Source organism: Taurulus bubalis (assembly GCF_910589615.1).
Source record: "Taurulus bubalis genome assembly, chromosome: 14".
Lineage (NCBI taxonomy): Eukaryota > Metazoa > Chordata > Actinopteri > Perciformes > Cottidae > Taurulus > Taurulus bubalis.
The window spans coordinates 5,245,412-5,270,576 of NC_136602.1; the positions used below are offsets into that span (position 1 = coordinate 5,245,412).

At 43.9% G+C, this 25,165-nt stretch overlaps 1 protein-coding gene across 1 annotated transcript in view; it reads right to left on the minus strand.

The window, feature by feature from the left end:
* Positions 1-25,123, minus strand: part of LOC306746519 (attractin-like protein 1) — a gene marked incomplete at both ends in the record, with an annotated part of 209,433 nt that extends 184,310 nt beyond the window's left edge. Inside the window, one exon of the mRNA XM_079229442.1 lies at positions 24,873-25,123. Coding sequence (XP_079085568.1) covers positions 24,873-25,123 — 251 coding nt within the window. The remainder of the gene's footprint in view (positions 1-24,872) is intronic.
* Between the last annotated feature and the right edge of the window lie 42 nt (positions 25,124-25,165).

Here is a 25,165-nt window from a genome sequence, read left to right on the forward strand (position 1 = left end):
CCCCTACCAGTGGTCGTAGTAGGGGGGCCCCCAACCAACCTTAAAAAGAAAAAGAAAAAGCCCCTTATCATCATGAACGCTTCAAAAGCATGGTCAATTGTATTAATATTCTTAAGAAATATGCTGAAACGTTGAAGTAGTAGTTAAAATGTCCAGTTCATGGTTATCTGTCGTGTCCCTACACCCCCTACTTTCACAATGAAATGGACTAGTCCGTCGGCAGAAAAAAACCAAAAAGGCAGTTTGACTATGAGGGCGACTACTTCAACTGCAGAGAGTTCTTCTTACACCTAGTTGATACTGCCCTGGTCAAGACGAGGGAGAGATTCTCATACATGGAGAACTTTTTGAAGTTGTATGGATTTCTCTACTCCACTGATGTAATGAAAAGCACCGTACAGACAGGCAATCTAGATGAATGCTGCAACAGGTTTGAGAAGGCAATGGAGGATGTGGATGCAGTGGACCTAAAAATTACAGGTGATGTTAAGTCTTTCCCCACACATCTCATCACCATTGGAAGTTGTTATTTTCTTACTTCATGATAGAAGAAATAAGCTAATTTTGTTCATAGACCATATTGTTAGTTAGTGACAATGTTTTTTATTATTACTATCATTATTATTTTACAGGTACAGCTCCTACATCTGCGCATCATGTTTGGAGTAAAGAAGTGTATGCAGGGTTTAAAGGGGATGGTTTTTTGTTCTCTTCTCCAACCTTTACTTCCCTGTATACAAGCTTTACCTTTGCCTATCCACCATTCAGTCGGTACAATCTTTTTTCGTTCTCTTTTAAAGATCGGATGGTGGGGGGGGGGGGGGCCCATACATACCTTCGCCTTGGGCCCCCAATTTGCTAAATCCGCCACTGGTCGCCCAGTCGTCTGAAAAGTACCCAAAACAGCTCCGTTATTCTGCGAGGAACGGACATTCGACTCGGATTGTACAATAATTGGATTGCTCTTTTAAGAATTTGCCAAAGGACCTTTAAACAAAGCAGAAACACACGCCACCACCATCATCATCATCATCAGCAGCAGCAGCAGCATCAGCATCATCATCATCATCAGTCAGGATGAGATTAAGAGCGCGCCGGGGCCAAATGTTGGGAGAAAACGAGAGAGAAAGAGGGAGAGCAGACAGATTGCAGCGCAGCCGGACACTGCCACAGTAAATGCTTGAATCCTGCCAATAAAAAACACACACACACACACACACACACACACAGAGAGAACACATATGAACACACTCACAGACACATGGAGGTTGAAAAGAGGTTAAAAAAAGAAAAAGGAGTGATAAAGAAAAGGGCCGTCTCCTCACTTCTTCCTGCTCTATCCATCTCTCCCATCCTTCCCTGATGATCACAGTTTGATCCTCTGGCTCTAATCCCAGATTTAAAAAAAGACACATATTCCAGTCATGTTGCTGCAATGCATTTTCAATGCCTGAACATATGTATTTAAAATTAGCATGAATTAAAAAATCCTTTAAAAATAGTTATTCAATAAATATTCAATAGTATAAGTGTAAATTCATAAACTGAATTGTATATATTCTATATTAAATCAGACACTGATGGCACAGCGCTGTGTATTACATTGTTTTTTTCAACCCAAAATGCCTTGCGCTGGTTAGGGGGTACATCACTGAAAAGAGGTGGCTTCCTCTATTTAAGAGGCATAAAATGCTTCATCCCAACAAAGATGGGCCGAGCATTGGTTGGTGCGATGCCATTGGTCCGACGGCTCATTATTCCAAAGGCCCACACTGTCCCTGCAATAAACACAGAAGGACAGAGAAGGCGTGACCCGGCCTCCTCTGCCTCTGATTGGCTCACCCTGATATTCTCACCCTCACAGTGACCAAAACCTAAACCTAACCAACCCGACCAACGAAGGCAAACTAGTACCAGACAATCACAAGCAGAGCGGGGGCGGGACATGCCTTCGACATCGTAGGGGGGAAAAATATCCCTTTCATTAATAATAATTAGCCACGTGCTTCTGTTTGTTGCAGGCCTTGTGTGTATTTTCGGAGCGATGGGTGTTTATTACAGACGGTATTTGGTTCCAGTCATCAGAACATTGGCAGATGTATTTGCCAAAGTGACAGCTAGAAAGCTGGCAATGAGTGCCATGTATGTGTATTGTACATTCTATACATAGCGACACTAAAATATGCTTGAACCAAGTTACTGTAGATTATTCATTCGTCTGTTCTTTTCTATTCCCACCTATCCTCTGCAGAGGGATGGAGTCCATTACAGAGCAGACACATACGGACAGATTCACACTCAAATTCATTCATTCAAATTGGCAACCGCAGTATAACATGTCTTTGTCCTGTGGGAGGAGGCTGGACACCTGCACAGAGAACATGAAGACAGCCTCCAGTCTGCTGCAGAATTCAGACTCAGACTTGTCTGTGCTTTGAGACAGGAGTGCGAATCGCTGAGGCTGTTTTTAACATTATGTTCTGATTGCTTTTTGACCTGTTTATTGAAAACATAAATAATGTATTTTGTCATTAACAGCATCCCCCAAAAGATGTATTCTCATCCAATAAGTCAGTGGGGGTATGCGAGATGTATTTGAAATATATTCAAAATTAGCATCCATTCAAAAATCCTTTAAAAAATGTTATTTAATAAATATTCGAGAAAATACAAGTGTATATAATAAGTTCACAAGTTCATAAACTACATTTTATATTCAGTCGGCTATTCAATTTTATCATCCTAAAAACACTGGCACATCTGGGTACACACCACTAAAAAAGGTTCAGACCTACAATAAGTGTTTAATCATCAGAGTAATGAGTAAAATACGTCATCGTTATTATTCATTATCTCCTTAGAATTAAAGTTTTAAGCGTAGAGAATGGAATCGTGACAAAGCCTCGGTGTGGCTCTCCTCACGCATTTCTTGGTTAAGTGGAAAACTATGCAGAGAGGCTCAGCCCATCTATAAAAACATGCGAAAGGTAGATCCCATTCATAGTTAATGAGGAGCTGACTGGAGTGGCCTCCGACAGCCCCAACAAACCATCACTTCAAAAACGCCTCTCCCATTAATCCTCCCAAAAGAAGGCCCGCCTTAGAAGAAGGCACGCATACTTTATGTGCACACTTGCAGACGCAAGACACACACACACATACACATACACACACACACACACACACACATTGAGGGTACAAATGATGACAGAGACAGCAGACAGTCTCCGAGTTCACAGCATGAAGTTAAAGTCACATGTTTTAAAGATTCCACAGGACTAAAATCAGGGTCCACATACACAAACACACACACACACACACACACACACACACACACACACACACACACACAGGGGAGAAAGAGCAGAAGGTGATGGCGGCACAGGAAGCATGAAGGCAGAGACAGATGAAGAGACCGAGAGAGCAGGGAGATAAAACGGAGACACAGACGAGGGGATGAGGTATAGAGGAAGAGAGTCCGGCACCCTTTGAAATATTCATCTGCTCCGGGTGAATAATTGATGGCGTACAGAAGACAGATGGATGAGGGATAGACAGACAAATGGATGGAAAGAGAGCGAGAAGGATGGAGACAGAGACACATATATATATGAGGGAGAGAGAGAGATGTCTTCAGGTAATAAAGGTACAAATGTCCTGTTCCGTTTTCTCCGTCACCGCCTTCACAGGTCGGCCATGAACGCTCGCCCAACCCTTACGTCACCACACACCTTAGTCATGGAAGCACAAGTCACTTATGAGTTCTCTCTGGACACGTGCTGGCGATATCTGCATCTGGCGTCTACATTTCCAGCCATCACACATTTTTATCTCAAAGATATTTCCGATGACGTTTTCCAAAAAGTTGCCTCAATAACGCCACAACGTGACTTTGCTTTGCAGGCAGGCCGCACAAAGCAGCAAACATTAATAAAAGATGGAACGAAAGAATTAAACACTCACATCATTAAATATGAATGATTACAAATGGACGAAGGGGCCTCGGCAGTTAGATGACCAATGAGCGATTAGCCAGGTGGTACGCGTTGTTATTCAAAGAAGGCCGAACATGAATTTGTCCGCGTCAATTTAAGCTAATTGGCCGGACACAATGGAGGAATGCTTCAATCAGCACTTGGTTTAGCGGCCCCCCAGAGACCCCCAGAGTCCCTGCATGTCACGCTATTTCACTGATGAACACTTGTGGAGGTAAGCAGGAAGCTAGCAACGGACCAGCTAGAGGCGGACGAAGACTGCTAGCTTTAGTGAATACAGTTGTGAACAATGCAAGTTTCATATATATTCAAAAACCAAGGAAATGAGTTGCGACTCACAGCTACAGCTCCCAGGAGCTTTTGCCAAAAAGGCCGGGCTCCTTTTCTATAGTGTCACACTGCAGCCACACAGCTAATGCATCAGCAGAATTTAAAGCTAATGCGCTTTAATGGCAACACGAAATCTAATTACGGCGCTATTAGCTTTTAAGGAGCAACAGCCGAGATGCGACCAGACGGTGTGACGTGACACCCCGCCTGTCTCCCTCTGGGAGGGAATTACACAACCAAAGTTAAGTAGACGGTCCAGTCCACGAAAAGAAGAAGAAGAAAATGAAGTTAGGACTGTGTGTTTTTCAGGACGCTTGAAAAAAAAAAAAGAAGCTTTGTTGTATTGATTTTCTCTCTCCCGCACGACAACAAGACAGACATTCAGAAACCACGGGATTGCGCAACAGCGTGGTGACACATTGACGCGAGAGAGAAACACAAAAGTCGTGAAAACAACCACAAGCAGCCGTACAAAAGGCCTTCAGTGACGTCGTTGGAGTCAGCTGAGAGTGACTTCACCGCCAGTAACAACAAGACGGACCGCGGCCGGCTTAACCCCTCGCACTGCACACTTTGTCTGCTGAAGGAGGGAGAGGTATTCAGAAGTGACTTCACTTTGCAACAATGTCCTCCCTCATGAGAAAAAAACACACACGTTTGAGCAAAAAGGAATCATAAAAATTCACAGGCTTGATAGTCCTCCAAGAATAACAGCGCTCCCTGCCTGTACGGTCTTGGATGGCCATATTTAGAAAATACGGCTCAAGGCGGTGACTCATTCCAATGAACCCTGAAATTCACAACTATGCACAACACGCTGGTCAAACCCCTCCCTTCGTTAAAACCGAGACTCAAAACTCGCCAGCATGTTTTCCTTTCATCTGACTGCAAAGAGTTCTCTTTTCTTGGCGCTTTGTTTTTGAGTGTGTGTGTGTGTGTGTGTGTGTGTGTGTGTGTGTGTGTGTGTGTGTGTGTGTGTGTGTGTGTGTGCATCCATGAGTCCGTCCACTTGCATTCCAATCAAGTCACAAAATGCAATCAATTGGACAAAAATAATGCCAATAAAACGTTAAATGGGATCCATTTGTTGGTGGTTGACATACAAATTAAACATAAATTACATTTTAGAAAAAGACCACACAAACACCAGACTTTCAACCCACGAGACTGGTGTACGACATTGCACTGCGGGTTTGTTGCCCAGACTCCAACGTACGTTTTGGAACACAATGTCGACCCGAAAAAAGAAGAAAAAACTGAACCAATAGATTGCATTTCGAATATTTTCTTCGACCAGCAATGGCTCTCGTTGTTGTGGTGACACTTTCTCAAAACCCCTTTTGTTTGAATCCCATCCTCTGAAGGACTTTAATTGCCCAATTAAAAAGGTGGTATTGTCACATTCTGCATCAAAGAGCAGCTGAAGATGGTACAACCCGAGTACGGGTCATGTGACTTCTGCTGCGTGGCTCTGCTCTGACTGTCTTTACCGTACCGTAAAAGTCGGGTTACAAGCCGCTCCTACCTCCGGCCAGTGTCCCCGCTGTAGCAAGCTAGCAGCAGCGCTAGATAGCGCTGCTGCTAGCTCCCCACTGCTACTGCTGCTGCTACTGCCCGCGTGCCCTCTGCCCAAGTCGGGTGTCGAGCCGGGGCTGGTCCCGCTATCAGAGAGCTAGCGGAAGTTAGCGAGGAACTAGCGAGGAACTAGCGAGGAACTAGCGAGGAACTAGCGAGGAACTAGCGAAGCACTAGCAGGAGCGCCAGCTGGCTACAGCGGGGAGCTAACGGGGACGCTGACTGAAGATAGTAGCGGCTTGTAACCCGACTTTTTCGGTCAGTCTATTCAATAAAGCAAAATATAATATGTACAAAGAAGGTTTTGCTCTGTTCAGCTGAGACAAAGGCCTCTCCTGTTCGATTGTGAATAAATAAATAGGTGCTTATTTGAATTCTGTGCATGTATTAAGTTCGTTGAAAGTGGAAGAAAGTTACACCCCGACACAGTGGGATGTGAATTAAAGTTCAGTGAACAAAAGTGCAGTGCAGAGAAGCCCCACCTGCAGATATTACTAATGCACATGGACTGATTTATTGATTTAGTCGTTAATGATCCAATATCATCCTGATACGCCTTTATTTTGAAATTCCCATGACACATCTATGTTACCATTTTTGTCCAAGTGTTCCTCCTTTTCTACTAATCCCGGTAATAAAACTGTCAAATAACATCGTAGTTCCTTTTTTGTGAGTTTATATACATGTAACTGATTATGTTAAATAGGCATATGCTATTGTGTGATATTGATAGCAGGCCTCTGAATTGATTAGAAATTGGATCGTGGCAGAATTTGATGAGATCAGAAAATATTGTTCGCCGTTCAGAATAATCACTAAAATGTAGTATTGTGAAGTAATTTGCATTAAATATAAAGTACAATCAGCATGATGGAAATGACAAAAAATAATAATTTTGAGCAGAGAAACCGTGTATAGATCTTTACTATAAATCTAGTCCATAAAACAAAATAAAAACGAGTGGCTGATGAAAGGTTTTGTTCAGCTGAGGGTCTGTTTTGTTAAACCGGGAATTCATACAGAGCTGCTAATTTGAATTCTGTGCATGTATTTAGTTTGCTTGAGCATGCCGTAAATATCAAAGTGGAAGAAAGTTACACCCTGCCACAGTGGGATTTTAACTAAAGTTCACTTTCATGAGGTAACACCAGTGGAAAGAAAAGTGCAGTGCTTAGCAGCCCCGCCAGCACTTCACAGAAACATCTAATGCAATCTGACTTCTTTAAATCTCTCGTGCATTTTCATTTTTCTGGTATCCACCCAGACTCCAACATAACAAATAACTTACAAGTCACAGACAAAGCTGCAAAGCAGCTCTTCATGAGGTCCAGTTTCTCATAATGGGCACTAAACGGGGACATGCCAGCTGCTCTGTGATGCTTAAATACGTCTGAAGTACCGAGCAAATTAGAGGTTTGACCTGCCGATGGAATTCAAAAAAGGAATGGAAGCCAAAAAATATCAACCAAATGGTTTTTCCACAGAAAAATTAGGTTGATGCATCCTCTGTGGACACTGAATGTCTGTAAACTATTTTGTGTCAATTTTACCGGCAGCATGGGCAAATAAAAATACGTTCAAAAGTCATTGAGCAGTAAAATAAAAATGTAATTCCTCTGGTAGCCGAGTTTGAACAATGGACATTTATTACAAACGTTTTAAAATATATATTTTTCTGGAGGCTTAAAAATAACAAGATTGAAAAAATGAGTGCAACGAAACGTCGAGGGATCGTAAAAAGTAAAGTTTCAACAACAATAGGTTCATGCAAACAATACACAATTACAAGACGTGTCATGTCTTCCTGACTTCTTTCTTCTTCCAGCAGTTAGTTTGCATTATTAATTATGTATGTTGCAGTAATAGTACAGTACATACAGGAAGTCGTTGTAGTAAATATAGCCCTGTTTTCATGTTTGTAATGAATGTATTTTTCGTACATATTCAACCCAATTAAATAGCTTATTTTTTACTTGAAGAAGTTGTGGAGATAAATGCCCTTTTTATTATGAATTTCAACCCTTCTAAGATCCTACTGTAATAAATTCAAACACTGATTGATTTACCATCGTTCAGTAAACCGTGAGTTATTTTAATATGTGCTTCTGTTGCTTTCTGTAATCATGATGCGACGGCGTTCACTCAGCTGTCTGATGCCATCTTGCTTTGACCTTTCTCGGCTTATACAACGTCCTTAAAAAAAAAAATCCATTATTGTCTGCGCGGACAGATGGAGTTATGGAGCTTTGTTTTTTTTTAGAAATATGAGTTATTATAAATGTCAGTGTGATTTTTGAATGAGATTTTCCTACTTAGAGAGTGGAATGGTATACGCTCTATTGTGTGGTTACATATTATGGTGGAAGCATATTACCTCATGCCTGGCACACAATGATTAGGACACCGAAGCAGATTGAATTTGAAAATATTTGCTCAAATAATTCACTGTTTTTTGTGAGTTTCTAGAAATCCCCAGAGGGAGCAGATTAAAATGTATGTTGTATATATATATATATATATAAATATATATATATATATCGACTCTGCCCTGCCACAGCTGCCTTTTACAAGGCTCCAGCACACATTAGATCACGCGCACCAGCGCCGGCATTATCTTGCCCCGGGCCGTGCATTCAGTGTCCAACTTCCACAGCATTTAGCTTTTAGCATTTAGCATTTTGTGCGGAGTTCAAACAGTCGCCTGATAGAGCGGCGAGCGATATTATCGGCGCCAACCTCTTGAACGCGGTGCAAAACTCTCGCAGTGGGTGAAACGCACGGAAGATAGCAGCAGAACTACATGAAGCCGGTGATGGATAACCAGACGCCCCGGAGACGACGGCTGCATTGTTCACGCCGACGAGCACGCACACGCACATATACACACATATACACACACATATACACACACATAGGTGCAAAGGCCAAGAGTTAAGATTGAGAGATCTGTGTGGTGTGTGTGTGTGTGTGTGTGTAAGTGAGTGTGTGTGCACGCGTCGAGGGAGAGCAGAAAGTGGAGATGAATGGCCAACAATTGAATAACCTTGACCTTCTCTGCAGATATCCTTTATTAAAAATCAAGAAAAGCCCTTCTACTGGGAATAACGAGAGCAGAGCGTGAGCGTGTGAGAGTGTGTGAGTGTTCGTGATTGATGCTACTAGGTCTCTATCACCTACGGTATAGTCACGGACCAACGACTCTCACACCGGAGCATCATTCATTGCCAGCCCCCCCAATCTCTCACTCTCTCTCTCGCACTCCCTCTCTCTCTCCAACACACACACACACACACCTCATATGGATCCTCAAATAAGGTCAAAGCAACGCTAAGAGGAACATGGCACGTTTAAATAGAACAGAGTCAACTGAAGAAGAGAAGAGAGCAAGTAGAAATAAAGGAAGAGGAGAGGGAGAACAAATGAGTAAATAGGATGATACAGAAAAGGGGGGAGAAAGAGGAGTAGAGAAGAGGAGGAAATGAAGGAACAAGGAAGGAGAAATTACGTTCCCGTAGTATTTTCTCCAGGATTATGTTTGTTTTTGATCTCTCGTAAATACGTTTCTGATCGAGGTCCGTGGTCCACGCAAGGAGGAGGTCGAGGCGGAAGCCACCCAGGAGATGATGTCCGTGTCCCGCGTGAAATCAAAAATCCATATGGACATATTTTTTTATTCATGTCCGCAATTTAAACAACGCAACGATCGTATTTATTTTAAGCCAAACCGTGGCGTTTCTACCGAGCAGTTTTGTTTTGTTACGATTTAGAATCTCAACCACCTGTTTACGACTGCGGCCGTAATCTGGGAGAAGATGTGTCCGTTTCCCCCGAAACGTAAGTGAGACGCAGGCAGTTTAGTTGCACAGGAATGTCATTGTGTGGCAGACGAGGAACAAATAAAAGAGGGAAGAAAAAGTGAGAGAAGTAAAAACAAAAAAAAGAGGAGGAAAGTTAAGGGAGGGGAGAGCTGAGAAAACTATAGAATACAATGGAAAGACAATGAGAGAAGAAATGAGGAATGGAGAAGGGAAGACACAACACACACACACACACATCCTCCACTATCACACACACACACACACAGCAGGCTGCATACCAATGTGAACATCCATACACATGAGGTGACTTTGCTTTACCCATCTGCCTCTGTGGGATATGAAAGTCATATTCAAATACTCTCCCTCTCTTGTTTGAGCAAACAGAGCCATGTGTTCCTCCGGTTCCTCAGCAGAACCTCATCAGTCCTCGGGCTCCGACCTGAGAACGGGGGAGTCTCCTTAAGGACTCTCCACACTCGAAAGGTTAATAGACTTTATGAGTCCGTCTATAAGCTGCTGCCCCGAGGTCCTTTACCTTGAGAAAACCCCAGAAATGTAATGGATAGGGGGGGGAATTCACATAGATATAGATTACAACGGTCCTCTGAGATTTTATCACACGTTTTTAATTTAATTATGACCACAATTCATTATCTTTAGGTGATGATTTCAGCTGCTTAAAGTCGACCGTTACAAATGCTTGATTTGGGTCAGGTACTCATCAATGGGGAGCGATGGCCCCGATTATTTTTGCCCACGCAACGTATTTTTAAATTGCCACCTCCTTCTGGTCACTGCAAGTCTCCGTCCACTGATAAAAAGTGAAATTCAGCTGAATTCAGGTGCTGCGGTTCCCTTTGAGAAGGATGACATCATCAGTTTGATGGAGGCAGAATGAGGAAGTCAGGTGATGAGCGAGCGATCGTTGAAAGGCAGAGCTCAACAGCAACATCTGAACCATATTTCTGTGCCGTTTTTTCGCGGAGCTATTAATGGAAACATCGCAGAAAACATCGTACAACGCGGATCCGCGGTTGCAGATGCGGAACTGTTAAACCACCTGTTGATTATTGATTATTGTAGTAATGTTAATGTTCCTTATCTTTCTCGTCCAAATAAGTTCAGGAGTTTGTTTATTGTCTGACTGCTTGTGTTTCTTGAAGGTCCTCCACTTGCTGAGTGACCTTCATCCGAACCTTGACCCCTATAATCCAAATCAATGACGGATTCCCTCATTTGCTCCGTCGGATACGTTGGGTTTCATTTGCAAATGTAAATATTAGATTCTAAATCCAATTCCTGAGAGGTACGGTTGGCATATCTGCTTCCGATAACATTAAATCATACACTTTTGCATTCAGGGACTCCGGTCCTTGAGATACATTTGCTACCAAGATGATGGAATGACGTCTGGTTCAGGGACGTCAGTTCAGCAGAGCTCTGCTGTCTGACTACTGACATGCTTACATCATCTTTACACTCTGGCCTCACTACGTTTACCTAAGTTGAGGATCAGAATACTCTTTCCAGCACCGGTTGCTGCACAACATGGAGACGTGCATCAGTCCTGCTGTCACGAGCCCAGTAAAATAAAAGGCATTTATTATGATGTGACAAATGAAAAAGGAAGAATTTGTCACCCAGCCGTACGGCATTAATCAAACTGCAATCTAGTCCCCTGGCAGGCGGCGAAAAAATCTTTCAGGAAGTCGTGTTCAGTTCATGAATCCTGGAGCCGGCCTTTGAACCCACCCCGAGTCGGTGAAGTCAAACATAGGCTCCGTTTTTACACTCGGAGTGGAAGCTATTCCGTCTTCTGCGTCCCGACGCGGCGCGACAGCACATTTATCACCACAGTGTGTGCAGAAATAGAGCCTTTATTACAGTCTGACAACGGGCCGCTGTATTATTACAGAGTTTGTACCCGGCCCTGATTATATACTGTGTCCCACAGCCAGCAGGGAGGGTGTGTGTGTGTGTGTGTGTGTGTGTGTGTGCGTGTGTCTGCCCCTATGGTGAGCCCCATCACATGTGGTCCGCATTAAAACCCTATTGTGTGTTACGGGGCTGCAGAGCGTTGCCATGCAGACTGAAATCACTATCCCATGTTGTCATATTATGGGATGGCTTCCTGTAGTGTGTAAGCACACACACACAGACACAAATCCCCACACCACACCCAACGTGAGCTCGCTAAGCCCTGCATTCGCCCCAGCACATGCTGCCTCGTACGTCACAGCTGTCCCGTTAACACGCCCCGCCGTAAAGAACAGCAGTAAAGGGTCGAAAATAAAGAGCAGACAAATGGAAATGATCACGAAGGTATCAACGGCGGAGGTGGCAGGGGGGGGGGGGGGGGGGGTGAAAAGATGAGCTATCCCACGGTGACGTAGCTCCCATGAGGAGTGCTACCTTGTTGCCTCTTTGGCATATTGAGATGTGCGTGAGTGTGCGGATTGGACGGCATCTCGCCTCACCAAAAGGACCGCCGAGGGACGAAGTGACCGGCCCAGGAGGAGCGGCTCTGGCTGAAAAAATAAAGTGGCATGAAAAGTGAAACAAGGCTTCGGGCTAACCCCAGCGATGGCAGGTCGGGGACTGTTCACAGAGAGACGGCTCCATCGTGACGTCCCAGCTCGTGCTGCACTTTGACAGGCGGGCTTGCAGGGAAATAGAGCCGGACCCAGGTGGGACCACAGGAGGTAGCCTTAGTTTGTTTGGGGAGAACTTACAAACCAAATGTGCAGACGTGTAGGAGATGAAAAGCTTTACTGGAGCAGTGCTCGTCTCACGGAGCGGCTAACTCAGCTGCTGGGAAACTAGGAACAGCTTCAATACCTCTGACTTTCTGCCATGCTTTTCATTTTTTTTACCCAAGTCCAATTACATTTTGTTGGGGGTTTATTTAAAAAACAAATTAGGGGACTGTTCACTCTATTGGGAATAATGGCATGCACTTTTCAATGTCCCACTTGTGCGCTTCATGGAAAGAATCAAACACTGGATGCTCGTTCAAATGGTACAAATATTTCCTGTGGATAAACGACCAGGACCTAAACAACAAGGCATCAGGCCTCGGGGAACGTAAGTGAGGTGCTTGGAGAACAGCGGGGCGTCCTGGTGGCTGAGTGCGAAAGATGCAGATCGCCACGTCCCCGGTTTGACACCATCAGGCGCATCGCATGGGAGGGTTGCAATTTTTGACGTTTTAGGTTTCTTTTTTTTCGACAATTAGCTCCTTCATACAAAACAAATATAGAAAATCTGCCTTTTTTTCTTCTTCTTCTACTTCTTCTACTCTATTTTTAAAGATGTGGGTTCATTTCCAGACACCTCCCGTAGCATTTAAGGCCATATGCAGATTTACACATCTAGTTTGAGAAAACCAAGACGAACCTTTCCGCTGTCTCCTCCGGGGCTGACGGGGGACCGCACATATTTTGCTTCACAGGTGTATAAAATCTGCCAAGCAGAATAAGCGCCTCAGGCGATACCGAGCAAGGCGCTGCAGCGAATGCGAAGCTCTGACCGCGCCACCTGGCAGGAAGTGACAGGACACGACAACATGACTGCGCACCTCCAGGCGCACTGTGTGTGTAATAAATGCGAGTACCAGATGAATGTGTAACTGTTTATGACTTTTCCATCACTTATTCTCCTCAGATACTCAGAAACTAGCATTGATATGGGGGTGGTAGGGATAAAGAGAGAGGGGGAAGATATGCAACAGCGGTCCCGAGGCTGGAAACAAACCTCGGACGTTGCGGTCCACGGGTATGCTGCTGTGGTAACCAAGGCGCTCCATGATTTCTTGAGTTGTGGCCAAAAAAAAACGTGTTCTGCGAGGTCACAGCGACCTTGACGTCCGATCGGCAATCTCCAATCGGTTCATCCTTACATCCGAATGCAACGTTTGTGCCAGAAAAGGCGTTTCCTGAAATACCGCGCTCACGAGAACGGGGCGTACTCGAGGTCACGGTGATCTTTGCCCACCGAAATCTAATCGGTCCATCCTTGAGTGCAGGTGGACATGTGTGCCAAATTTGGAGGCATTCACTCGAGGCGGTCCGGAGTGGGACGGGTCTGCCCGCGGCCGTGAGAGTGCAGCATGAGGGGTGAGGAGAGAACACGGGCAAACAAACCAGACATGAACACAAACAACCCGGGGCCGGCGCCCGCCGTAAACACACCCGCCCACCACGTGTAGATACAGACACACACACACACACACACTCACACAGAAGACTACCAAGAAATACACAGGCGCACGCCGAAGCCGAGCCAGCATGTCTTAGCGATGAAATCACTTGTGAGAAAAACACCGTTCGGGAGCGAGAGTGGGAACACGGCTTTCGCTGGGTGGATCGCAGGAAAATCAATTGTGTGTGTGTGTGTGTGTCTGTGTGTGTGTCTGTGTGTGTTTGTGTATGCTTGCATCTATTGGGACAGATGAAGAGACGAGAAGATGGAAGAGTGAAAGAAACAGAGAGGAGGGTCTGAATCCAAAGAGATGCTCCCTGCCAAGAAAATAACTCCGGCTTCAGCAGAGATTCAGAGGATCATCTACACACAGTCGGCAATCAAAACCTGACCACACACACACACACACACACACACACACACACACACACACGCACAGACGGATTGTAAAGCTGCACATGTGTTTCTGTGGTTGCTGCTGAGCAACTCACAGCTTGGTTAAAGCTCAAGGAAGGACAGAAACACACACACACACACACACACAACACACCTTGTTTGTGTTTCGCAAACTCAATACTTTCTGTTTGCTTACCACAGTAAAAGCCTGGGCTTTTGTTTGCAAGGCTTTTGTGGTGTCGTCGACCGCGAGGAGTCTCAGGTGGTCACTGGATTGGCAGGTAAAAAGTGTGTAGCAATTTCCCAGTACTTGACTTGCATGGATTCGTTTGAAACAAAGGACGACCCGACTGGAAAGGGACCCAGTAGGACTGAGTTCATTATCGTCCAGATGGTAATCAGGCCAAATGTGGGCAACTGGAAGAGACACTAATACGAGAACAAAAACACTCGCAGCTGCATGATGCTCCACTTAAGGTTATGAACAGCAGCATATGTCATTTTTCCTGCACTTCACAATTCACACACTGCCTAAAAAAAACATTTTCTTATGTGGTGATATGTCTGATTTGAGAGTCTACTTGGATCCACTCAGGTCAGATCCGAGACATTACATTACATTTTGCTGGTTAAGTGTCTTGCTCAAGGACACAAGGACCTGGAATAGCAGAGCCGGGGTTCGAACCACAGACCCTCTGACTGAAGATGGGCATGCTAACCACTGAGCCACTGTCGCCCCCTGCAGTTACAGATGGACACGAACCGACCTGAGTGGAAGGACCGTGGTTCGGGTTAAAATACCGGCGGCACGAACAACGTTCTCTTGGATGGAAGACGGGTTTTTGTTTGTGTTGCATGTCTGTTTGCTTTTGACCTCTCTCGTGGTCTTTCATTCTTGAATGCATCAACTAAATAAATTAAAATCTTCTCCAGAAGATGAAGAAAAGGAAAGCAGATTTTCAGCCAGATCTCTCGTTTTGACTTCATCAAAAAGCCAGACTAATGAGCCATATTGAATCCTCCGTTATACTCCAATGGAAGAGATCTTACATCAACACTTGTGCCTAATGACCCAGTGATGGAGGGATGCTCGACTGTACCACACACACTAATCTGATTACCGTACAAGTAGCAAAGGAGGTGAATGGAGAGTGTGTCCGACGGGTCGTGCAGACGGCCAAATGACTATTGATCCGCTGAGGCTGTGCGGGGCATGACGGAGAGGTTGTGGCATCATCATTATGAGACAGAGATTTAATGTGCAGGCTAGATGCTTCTCTTATCGACCGCCTGGAACAATTGGTGATGTATTTCTCCGTAGTTTCTACTCTAGTGTAGAGTTCTCCAGTGGTGCAAACATAAAAAGTGAAGTTAGACAACTCCCTACTCGGATACTTTGGGTTGCAACCTGTTGGTTGATTGGACCGTCTCCTCAAGGCCTTGGCCCAGAGCAAGGTATCTCAAAATCTAGATTTATTTTAAATGGTGTTCAATTCATGGTCCCCAGAGGATGATTCCTAATGGCCTCGGTATTTTTCTGAGGCAATCGTGTGTCACAAACCTCTCATTTGTGACCAAGAAGTCTGAAAACGCTCTGAAAATAACCTGGTCGCTGAGTCCAGTGGCAGAGCCGGATTCACAGGACATTTGGTATGAATAGTCACGGTCCCCAGAGGACCGGCCTCGTTCATTTTGTTGAACATTTTGCCTTCACTTACATTTTATAATATCTCACAAACAGCTGATGAATTTAAGAGAGTAATCCTTTCGGAAGCTTTTGTGGTTAAGTATCTGTTGTGCTGCCTTTATGATTAACACTTTACTAACGGAGATCGTTGGACTTTTGTTGCAGGTGATGAACTGAAAACCCGCTGTGAAAGGGTCTAAAGTTCTAAGACGAAAAAACACAGACAACTCCCAGACCGGGTCACGCTAAAAAGCATACCCTCCTTTATTGTCTATGTGACTCTAAATGGGATCATATTTTACTAAATGAACGTCATGCTGTATTGAAGAAGACTTGAAACTAGAGATTGAGACATAAACTCATGTTTACAATGTTTACTGAGGGAATAAATCAAGAGAAAAGAAGAGTCATTTTCTCATAGACTTCTATACAACCAGACTTCTTATTTAAACCAGAAGAGTTTCCCCCTGCTGGCTAGTAGGAATAATGCAAGTTGATGGCACTTATTTGTAAGAACCGGGTGTTGCCGCCTGGTCGTTAACGCAAAATCTCCCCTCAGTGAGTCCAGGACTTGTTGTTGTTGTTGTTGTTGTTGTTTTATAGGAAAGATTTTTCTGCAACGGTTGCATTTAAATGGGAATGTGTGTGCGTTCTATTTCTGTGTTTAAAATACACAAAAGCGGTAAATTGTCACATTTGACAATCTGGTAATTTAGCCAAATAAACAAATAATTATCCAAACTTTCATCAATGTGTTTTCTTAATAAAGTGACCATTTAAAGTGACAACTAAAAATATCCTGGTCATAATTCATTCAAGAGAAAGTCCCAGCAGACAGCCAGAAGACTTTCTTAATGCAGCGCCAGTGGGAAGCACTAATGATGATGTCATCAGAAAAGACCTTTACCATGACTGCGTTCTAAATTGCCTCCTATTTATCTCTACAAACGGCAGCAGTACGCAGTCAATTGGGAAGTACTACTCCGTTAGAACATTGCACCATGAGCTTTGACCCTCTTGCTCATTTATCCGCTGCACAGAGGATTGTGAGTCAGTAGAGCCAGAAAAACATGATGGCTCGTGTGCTGGAAAATGCGACAGAGTGCAGTATGGACATCCTGGTATTTTTTGGCACACTGCGTCTGACAAATTATGTATTGGGACAAAACATTCTGGCATATTTCTGGCATACTAAATAGTGCGGTCGTGTTGGAACCCACAGCATCTCTCTGCAGACCGCGACAGGCTCAGGGGAAGAACGTTGGATTGGTGGGCTTTGATTCATGTAGTACATCCACCAATCCAACTGTGTGTGTGTGTGTGTGTGTGTGTTGCCCTTGCTTTCGCTCTCATCACAGCAGGATTAACACACACTGGACAGATGGCCATCCCATGCACCCTCCTTCCCCCTCCTAAACATTCACATGCTTTCTCAGACACACACACACACACACACACACACACGCAAAACACCCTACAACTCAGCACACTGCGGTGGCAACTTCAGTTCACAAGCTGTGTCATCATCACTGCACACTGCCTGAGGCTTAAACACACGCACACACACACACGCACACGCACACAGGCTGAACTCTGTGTTGATGACTCTGATGTCAGAAAAGCACTCTATTCTGTCTCCACTCAGCCCGACTCTCACTCCAGCACTGTGGTTGTTTTGTCCTCGAATGATTTCCTTCTCTTTATCGCCAGGCAGCACCGAGCCAGCCGGGGTGATGTTTAGATCACTTAGTGTCGGTGACTGCGTACGCATACGCGGAACTGTAATTTACCGAGAGCATAACGAGCCAGTTTCCAGATGTCACAGAGGAAAAGGGCAACATATCGCCGTTTTATTTCAGGCCCTTTGAATTGCGTCCAAATTGGACGATTCCCACGCATAACAAAAAAGTTCAGTGTACTAGAAGTGTGCTATTTATGTGGAAAGGGAGTAAGGGCATAGAGGTTGGAGGGCTGATGGGCGACCAGAGTTCACTTCCTGGACAGAACGGGCATTTTGAAAATATCACGATCAAGCTAGCTAACTGTGATCCACGTATGAGAACAAATTGAGAACAAATTACCTTCACTGCACTTGATGATTGTTATTCGGCTGTATTTTCATAGTGTGAATTACACATTCTTGGCCACTTGGTCCCATCCAATAAAAAAAAACGTGAAAACCTTATTCCCCAACGTGCTCAACCCATTGAGTCTTGGGTTGAGTTCTGATAGACGGATATAGGTCCCAATTGGTGAACAGTCTTTTAGCTAATTAGCAATAATAAGATTGAAGCTCTAATGAAGTGTTGTTGTCATTTAAAACCAAACCTAAATATGTTTAGAGAATCCACTGTGTTCATATTTCCTAAATCGGATTCAATGCGGAATTCCTACTTCAATAAAATCCTATTAAACCTGAACCCTGGTTCTAAAGGCGTCGTTACAGTCCGGTCTGAGTTCAACAGAAAGTTGCTGATTCAAAGTGCCTCGTAATATTCATATTTATGCCACACACAGGATGTGGAGAGCTGGAGGGGAACCATCGAGGGCTCCAACGTCACCTAATAGGATATTTGCGCTCACATTATTAGTGGACAGATTAAATCAGACATGTAGGGGATGGGGTTTAATCCAACTTTTATCCCATTTAGGAAACAAAAAAAGTATTTTTATGTTTCGTTATGAGGAGTGGAGCATCATTTGAATGCCACTTGACTTGAAGAGGTGGGACCAGAGCTTTGAAATAGAATAACGAACAACAATCGCCATTTTCTTCAGGAACTTTCTTTGTAAATGAATACGGCAAAAAGTTCCGATTCTATTTCTACGTTGTCTGAGTCTCCATCAGTCCATCCGTCAGGCTCCGGCGTGATTAATACGTCTTGCTCGGCTCCATCTGTCTGAGAGGCAAAAACAAACTCAGTTGTGGCTTCTGCACACACAACGACGAGAGAGAGAGAGAGAGAGAGAGACCGGATTTGTATTGCATTTTTCCCCATCTTCCATCAATTAGCACAATCAACGTCCTTTTTATTTATTTTTCCCTCCTCCAGAACTTCTTCCTGCATCTATGTCGACAAATAATGACTCAAAATGTTTGATCAGCGCGAGTTCATTACGCCGCGGCCTCCGGTGTTTTCGGCTGCCTGCACTTAGCATGCGAGAGACAAAGTGAGATTAATGCGGCGCTTTTATTCGAGGAAAACCTGAGGCAAACAGATTCCCTCCGATGTGCCGCATTAGAGGGTTTGATGTTGAAACTGCCAGATGCGCGGGTCAGGTCGGTCCACGGGTGTTTCACAGCTTCCTCTCTTGATCAAGGATTTCCAGGTGGCCCGCTTAGTTTACCTGGAAGTGTTGTTTTTTTAATTTTAATTTTTTATGATGAAAACATGTAAAAAAGCCAATGCAGATAATCCAACCACAATTGCTTTAAAAGCTTTTGCTCGAGTTAAACTGCAACAATAGCAACTTTATTTGGTGTAAATTCATTAAAACGGCTTTGAAATTGTTGCAGCACATTGTAAAAGTGCAAGGACCTTTATTTCAACGCCATAGACTGGAAATGACAACAGGTTTCCTTTACACCTTTTCAATATATACATTTGTCAAACAATGGATTAAACAACTGTGTGAAAGTCGTTTCTTGTATGAAACTAGAATTAACAGCAGTTGTTCAGCCCTTCTGAGCTTTTAGGCCTCTTGAAGATCATCATTTTGGGTTTTACGGTACATTATCTGTATGGTTCGGCCGTTCTCATCGACCCATTTTTTTTGCAAACTGGCACTAATAAACCTGCTCAGTGGCAAAAATCAAGGATTCAAGGACAATGTATCGTCATTATGCAACACAGGGTTGCACATGACAAACAAAACCAAACGAAGACAGAAGTGCATTCCTGTAGTGTGTTTTTTTTGCATCCTCAGGAATGTAAACAGCGGCATCAAAAACTATCCCTTGACTAGATAACATAAAAATTAAACATGAGGAAAAATATTGTCTGTCAACTGTGACTTTTTTTTTACATCCTCCACGACGGAATTCACAATGCGACATTGCGTACCTCGGCTGTTTAAGTTTGCAATAGAATATCGCGAGAAAGCTCCACAATACACAAAATCATTTTATTCAGCTTATTTATATTCCATCGCCAGAGCAACATATTGTCACGCATGTTAGGTTCTTGCTCGACGTCGCCCGTCCGACGTTTTTTTTTGTTTCTCCCTGAAGGTTTTTGTTCAGTTTCCAGGTAAAAAAAAAGTGAGTTACGTTTTTTTTAGTTCGTCCCGTCCCGTCTTCTCTCACGTTCTGCGTGTCCGTGTGACTCGTGTGTGTGTGTTGTGTGTTGTGTGCGAGGAACAAGCAAGACGTTACTTAGTCCGGACAAAGAGAGCAAGAGCAGCAGAGAAAGAAGAAAAAAAATCAAAGAGAGGAGGAGGAGGAGGAGGAGGAGGAGGAGAGAACGCCATCAGAAAACAAAGGGCGAGACTGCAGACCAATAAAACGACACGGAGCACCAATACCTTAAATCAATAGACAAACAGAATCTACTCCCTATTTCTCCTTTATTGGATCTGTCTGTGTGGATATGAGATACTACTCTGTGTGTGTGTGTGTGTGTGTGTGTGTGTGTGTGTGTGTGTGTGTGTGTGTGTGTGTGTGTGTGTCCTGGCCATCCCAACTGCAATCCAGTGAGGCTTTAGTGTTGGATGTATTCAGGGCACAGCAGTGATATTGAAGCACGGGTCCTTTTCTCTGCTCCAGCGCTCTCCAGTCTGTCCTCACTACAGATACAGCTGATGTGGCCCCAAGCTTCCGTGAAGCCTTTTTGATAACACAGGTATTTGGACAGCAGTGTTTTTCCACAATATTGGTTGTTGACGTGGAGATTCATCCACGTCAAAATCCCCAAAACAAGCAGTACATGTTTTTTTCCGATGGATTACCGCTCGGTTTATAATAAACCGAGCTTAATACAAGGGCGTGTTTTCATGAAATAAATAGAAAGGACAGAAAACTGCAGACTGAACATTGATTGTGAGACAAGTCCAGAATGCATTCGCTTTCAGGGAGAAACAGTTTGGAAATCACTTGTTGTCAGATGTTCAGCACACCATCCGCACCCGAAACACGGACGCATTAACGGGGTCGGTGAGTACCGTGCGCTGCCAACGGCTTCCAGTGGCCAAAAACCAGAGTGAAGCTACAAAATAGGCCCAGCCACCATTATAAAATACAGGAACACCTTGAACTGCCGTCAAGGTCAATCCCGATCCCAGAGCCTAGATAAGCTGCGTCTATGTGCCGGCTGCCATCTTAATGTAAATCCCACGGGAAAGAGACACGCTCATGACTGATGGGGCGGACGCTGCAGACGGGAGATTCCACCCGGCAAGTGTTCTCGACACCGAGTCAGGACGGCCGTGTGACTGCTAAGATGGTCGTGTAAGGGTTAAAGGGAGTCTTTAACATTCTGAACGTTTCCATAGCAGCACACAACTATTATAGATGTAAAAGGTATAGTGGAGTGACGTCTACCTCTGCAGGGAATTGCGTTGCTTTCCCTCACTTTCGACATGTTGAGAGTCATTTAGAGGCAATTTCAAATCTCCCAATCTCAGATAATTCACCTTTAAAAGAATACTGTGTATTGACAATATACCACTATGTCAATTATAGTATCTGATACATTGGAGAGACTTTTTATATATATATATATATATATATATATATATATATATATATATATATATATATATATATATATATATATATTTGTTGCCTTTTCAGGCACATCGTTATTGTCAGTTGCTATAACTCTGACGTGGCATGAATCAAAATGCAATCAAAATGATGTTATACTGTGAGCGACAGATGCAAGACACTAGGACAGGTATCGTTCACCTCGGTGATGTCATCAAGGTCAAAACAAAAAACTGTTTTCTGTTGCTGCTGCATGCATCTTTTGCCGTTACTCGTGATATTTAACCTCCAAGCGTGGACCACAGCTCAGCGCCGTCAGACTTCATTTCAGCTTGATAAGGCAAATTAAAACAGGTAAAAAAATAAATGTTGACACATAAAGAAAACTTTCAGATGTGGTGGAGGGGGGCGGGGTCTCTTTTTCCCCCCACTTTTTCCATGTTCTCACACTCTCTTCATGCCCTGTCCAAAGCAATAAGTAGCCTGAAACACAACCTCCTGTCTTTGAAAATGAGCTGACGCATCTCAAGACGATTTTCCTGCGATCAATAAAATGTGTCCAAATATAGATTTGAGGCAACAGCTGCTCTACTTTTCTCTGAGAGACCTGTGCACAATGTCACAGCGTGTGTGTGCGTGTGTGTGTGTGTGTCCACCACTCAGTATCAATGGACACTAACGAGGCCGTGACAAGCAGCGTCTGCCCGTCATGTTGATCGCCGGTCGTCCCGTCCGCAGACGGTCCCGTCCATCGGCTCAACTAACAATCGCATCGACTGAAGAATCGATTGGATTCTCCAGAGAGAAACGGCAGACTTAAGTCCTGCCATCTCCCCAGTTAAGGCTGCAGGTGATTGTGGAAAGGTAACGTTGGGTATGAGGGGAGATTAATGCCACAGAGACAGAAGAAAGATGGGGCAGCTGATCGGTTTATGATAGAATATTAAAGAATATTATCTCGCCCTCACGGACTATTATGTATTGTGTTTTTTTGTTTTTGTGTTGCTGTCTACCTGACCAGGGACAGCATATGTGAATTAACTTCTAGCTAACGCTGGTGCAATTAGTTTTAATTGTCCCTGCAAAAGTAAAAAAAACATTCAATAAATTATTCATTATCTATTAAATTGCAGTATCTTCCATGCTGCCCAAATATAGGACATCCCAGATAATAACAGCGCCACCTTTGAAGCCACTTCATTTGAAACAGATTAACATGAAACACGCACACACACTCCTTGTGTGCAGCATTTTTAAATTGTTCCTTAATGAAAGCTAAAGACATCGTACCAGAAATAAGAAACTGGGCCAAATAATCACCTTTAGTTCTAATTAACTTTACGGCTGCGCAATTCATCAAAATCGCAATATGGCCGATGGCCATTTGCAAATTCCAGTGAATCACACCATTATCATTTTAATGGGTTTCAATCAAAATAATGATGATAAAATTAATGACACCAAAACAGCAATCATCCCATTGCAAATGATAGTGCACGTTGGATATCAGTCCAAATAAGTTCAGCCCTTCGAAAAGACACACAAAGACAAACTCGCTGACCTGGCGACGTTAAAGCTACAAACAACCCACAATGCAACACTCTGTGGGAGGGTTAAACCAGTACACTCTCCGTAAAAAAAGAAAGAAAAAAGGCTGCTGTGCAATGTCTTATGCTGGAATATGACACCCATCTGGATAAAGGTTTCTAGAAAACGGTATCATTTCATATTCAGGCCGATGCGTGACCTGAGGGAGATCATTCTGACAAGTGAAGCTGCTCTTTCTGGCAGAAAAGAAAAACAATGTGTATTTTCATGCACATGTGTGCTGGTCGTCCACTCTGACAATAGTGTGGGTCTGAATATCGTCTCTATACGGGATTCAATGAAAAGGACACATTTCTATTAGAATTTAGTTTAAATATATTTACTCAGCTGTCAAAGTCCAAGATGATCTAATTGCAATCATTTTGATATTGACATATGATTTGCAATATTAAAAAGGAATGATCTGGGATAAGTACCAAACTTACTTAAATGTAATAGTTATCACTTTAGTCATGGTTATAACTTTAGTCGTGGTTATAACTGCATAACAACAATCAATGACCCACAACTAACACTCTTTAACATGGGAAAAACACAACAATTTGTAACACTATAATAATTGTACATTTATAAAATGGCACCGCCTAACTGCATGCTGGGTAAAGCTCGCCCACTATCACAACAAGAAGTAACTAGACACATATGCAATGCTGATTACTGTGTGGTATTTGTCATAAATGTGCATTGGTACATAGAGGATGCTAATAAACTCAACATGGAGGGACTTAGGACCCAGGGGAATGTAGGTGGAAAAAAACAAGCAGCTGTTCACTGCTCCCTGGCCATGCAAGCGAGTTGGCCAACTGAGCGGTGAACAACCGCTTTTTCGGCGTCAATGAATGAGTGTTTACTCAAAAAAAAAAAAAAATACTGTGATATACCGTGAAACCGCCAGAATCGTACAAAATATCGTGATATGATATTTTTGGCCCTACCGCCCAGCCCTAAGTAACGTGCAAGAAAACATTCCTGATTAATTTTTTAAAGAGCGACCGCCTTCTCTGGGCTGTGCGTAGCGCTCTGAGGGGACAGCGCCGAGCGGCAGTCGCTCCACTCTGTTCGCTCCGAGCAGCAGATCGCCGTCTGGGCATTAAATTTACATGCCGTCATACTTAGAAAAGTGTTTTGCACTCATGGAATTGAACGTTCGTGCGTACGCCTCATGTGTGCATGCTTTTCATACCCCCAGAAAAGAAAGAAAGAGTCAGGGTTGATCTGTGTGACATTAATTACCCCTCATACATTCTGGAAAGAGAGCCAGGTCACATTAAAGGACTTCACTTCAACTCCAACAAAAACACACATGCATGTAGTCATATACACTTATCTTTTAAACCCAGTCAAATGCCACAAATACAAATATCCAGGGGCCCAAAGCAGCAGAGAGAAGACGGATGTGAGGCTGTAATTGATACAGATGTGTGCCACCAACCGGCCCCTCACTAAGGGGCCACATTGGGACATTGCTCAACACAACTTTGATACAAATAGCAACCTGCCAGGTGAGATTTAAACTCCTAACAGCACTTGGCAGATATGCCAAATCCATTACAACTTACTTGAATCTGCCCTGGCAGTGCTGGCACTGATCCCCGACCCACCCGTGGTCGCACGCGCAGGTCCCGTTGATGCACTTCCCCGAGAGACATTCTTTCTCGCAGGACTTGGACACCGAGGAGGAGGAAGAGGAGGAGGAGGAGGCTTCCGCGTGAAGCACGAGGTGAAGCATCACGAGTACTCCCAGGTATGTTATCAAGGCGCTCCGTTTGGCCGTCCAGGTGCACAGATGTATCCCTCCGACATCCTCCATGATGGACGCGGATGGAGTGTCTTTTTTTAGGGGGAGGTGAGG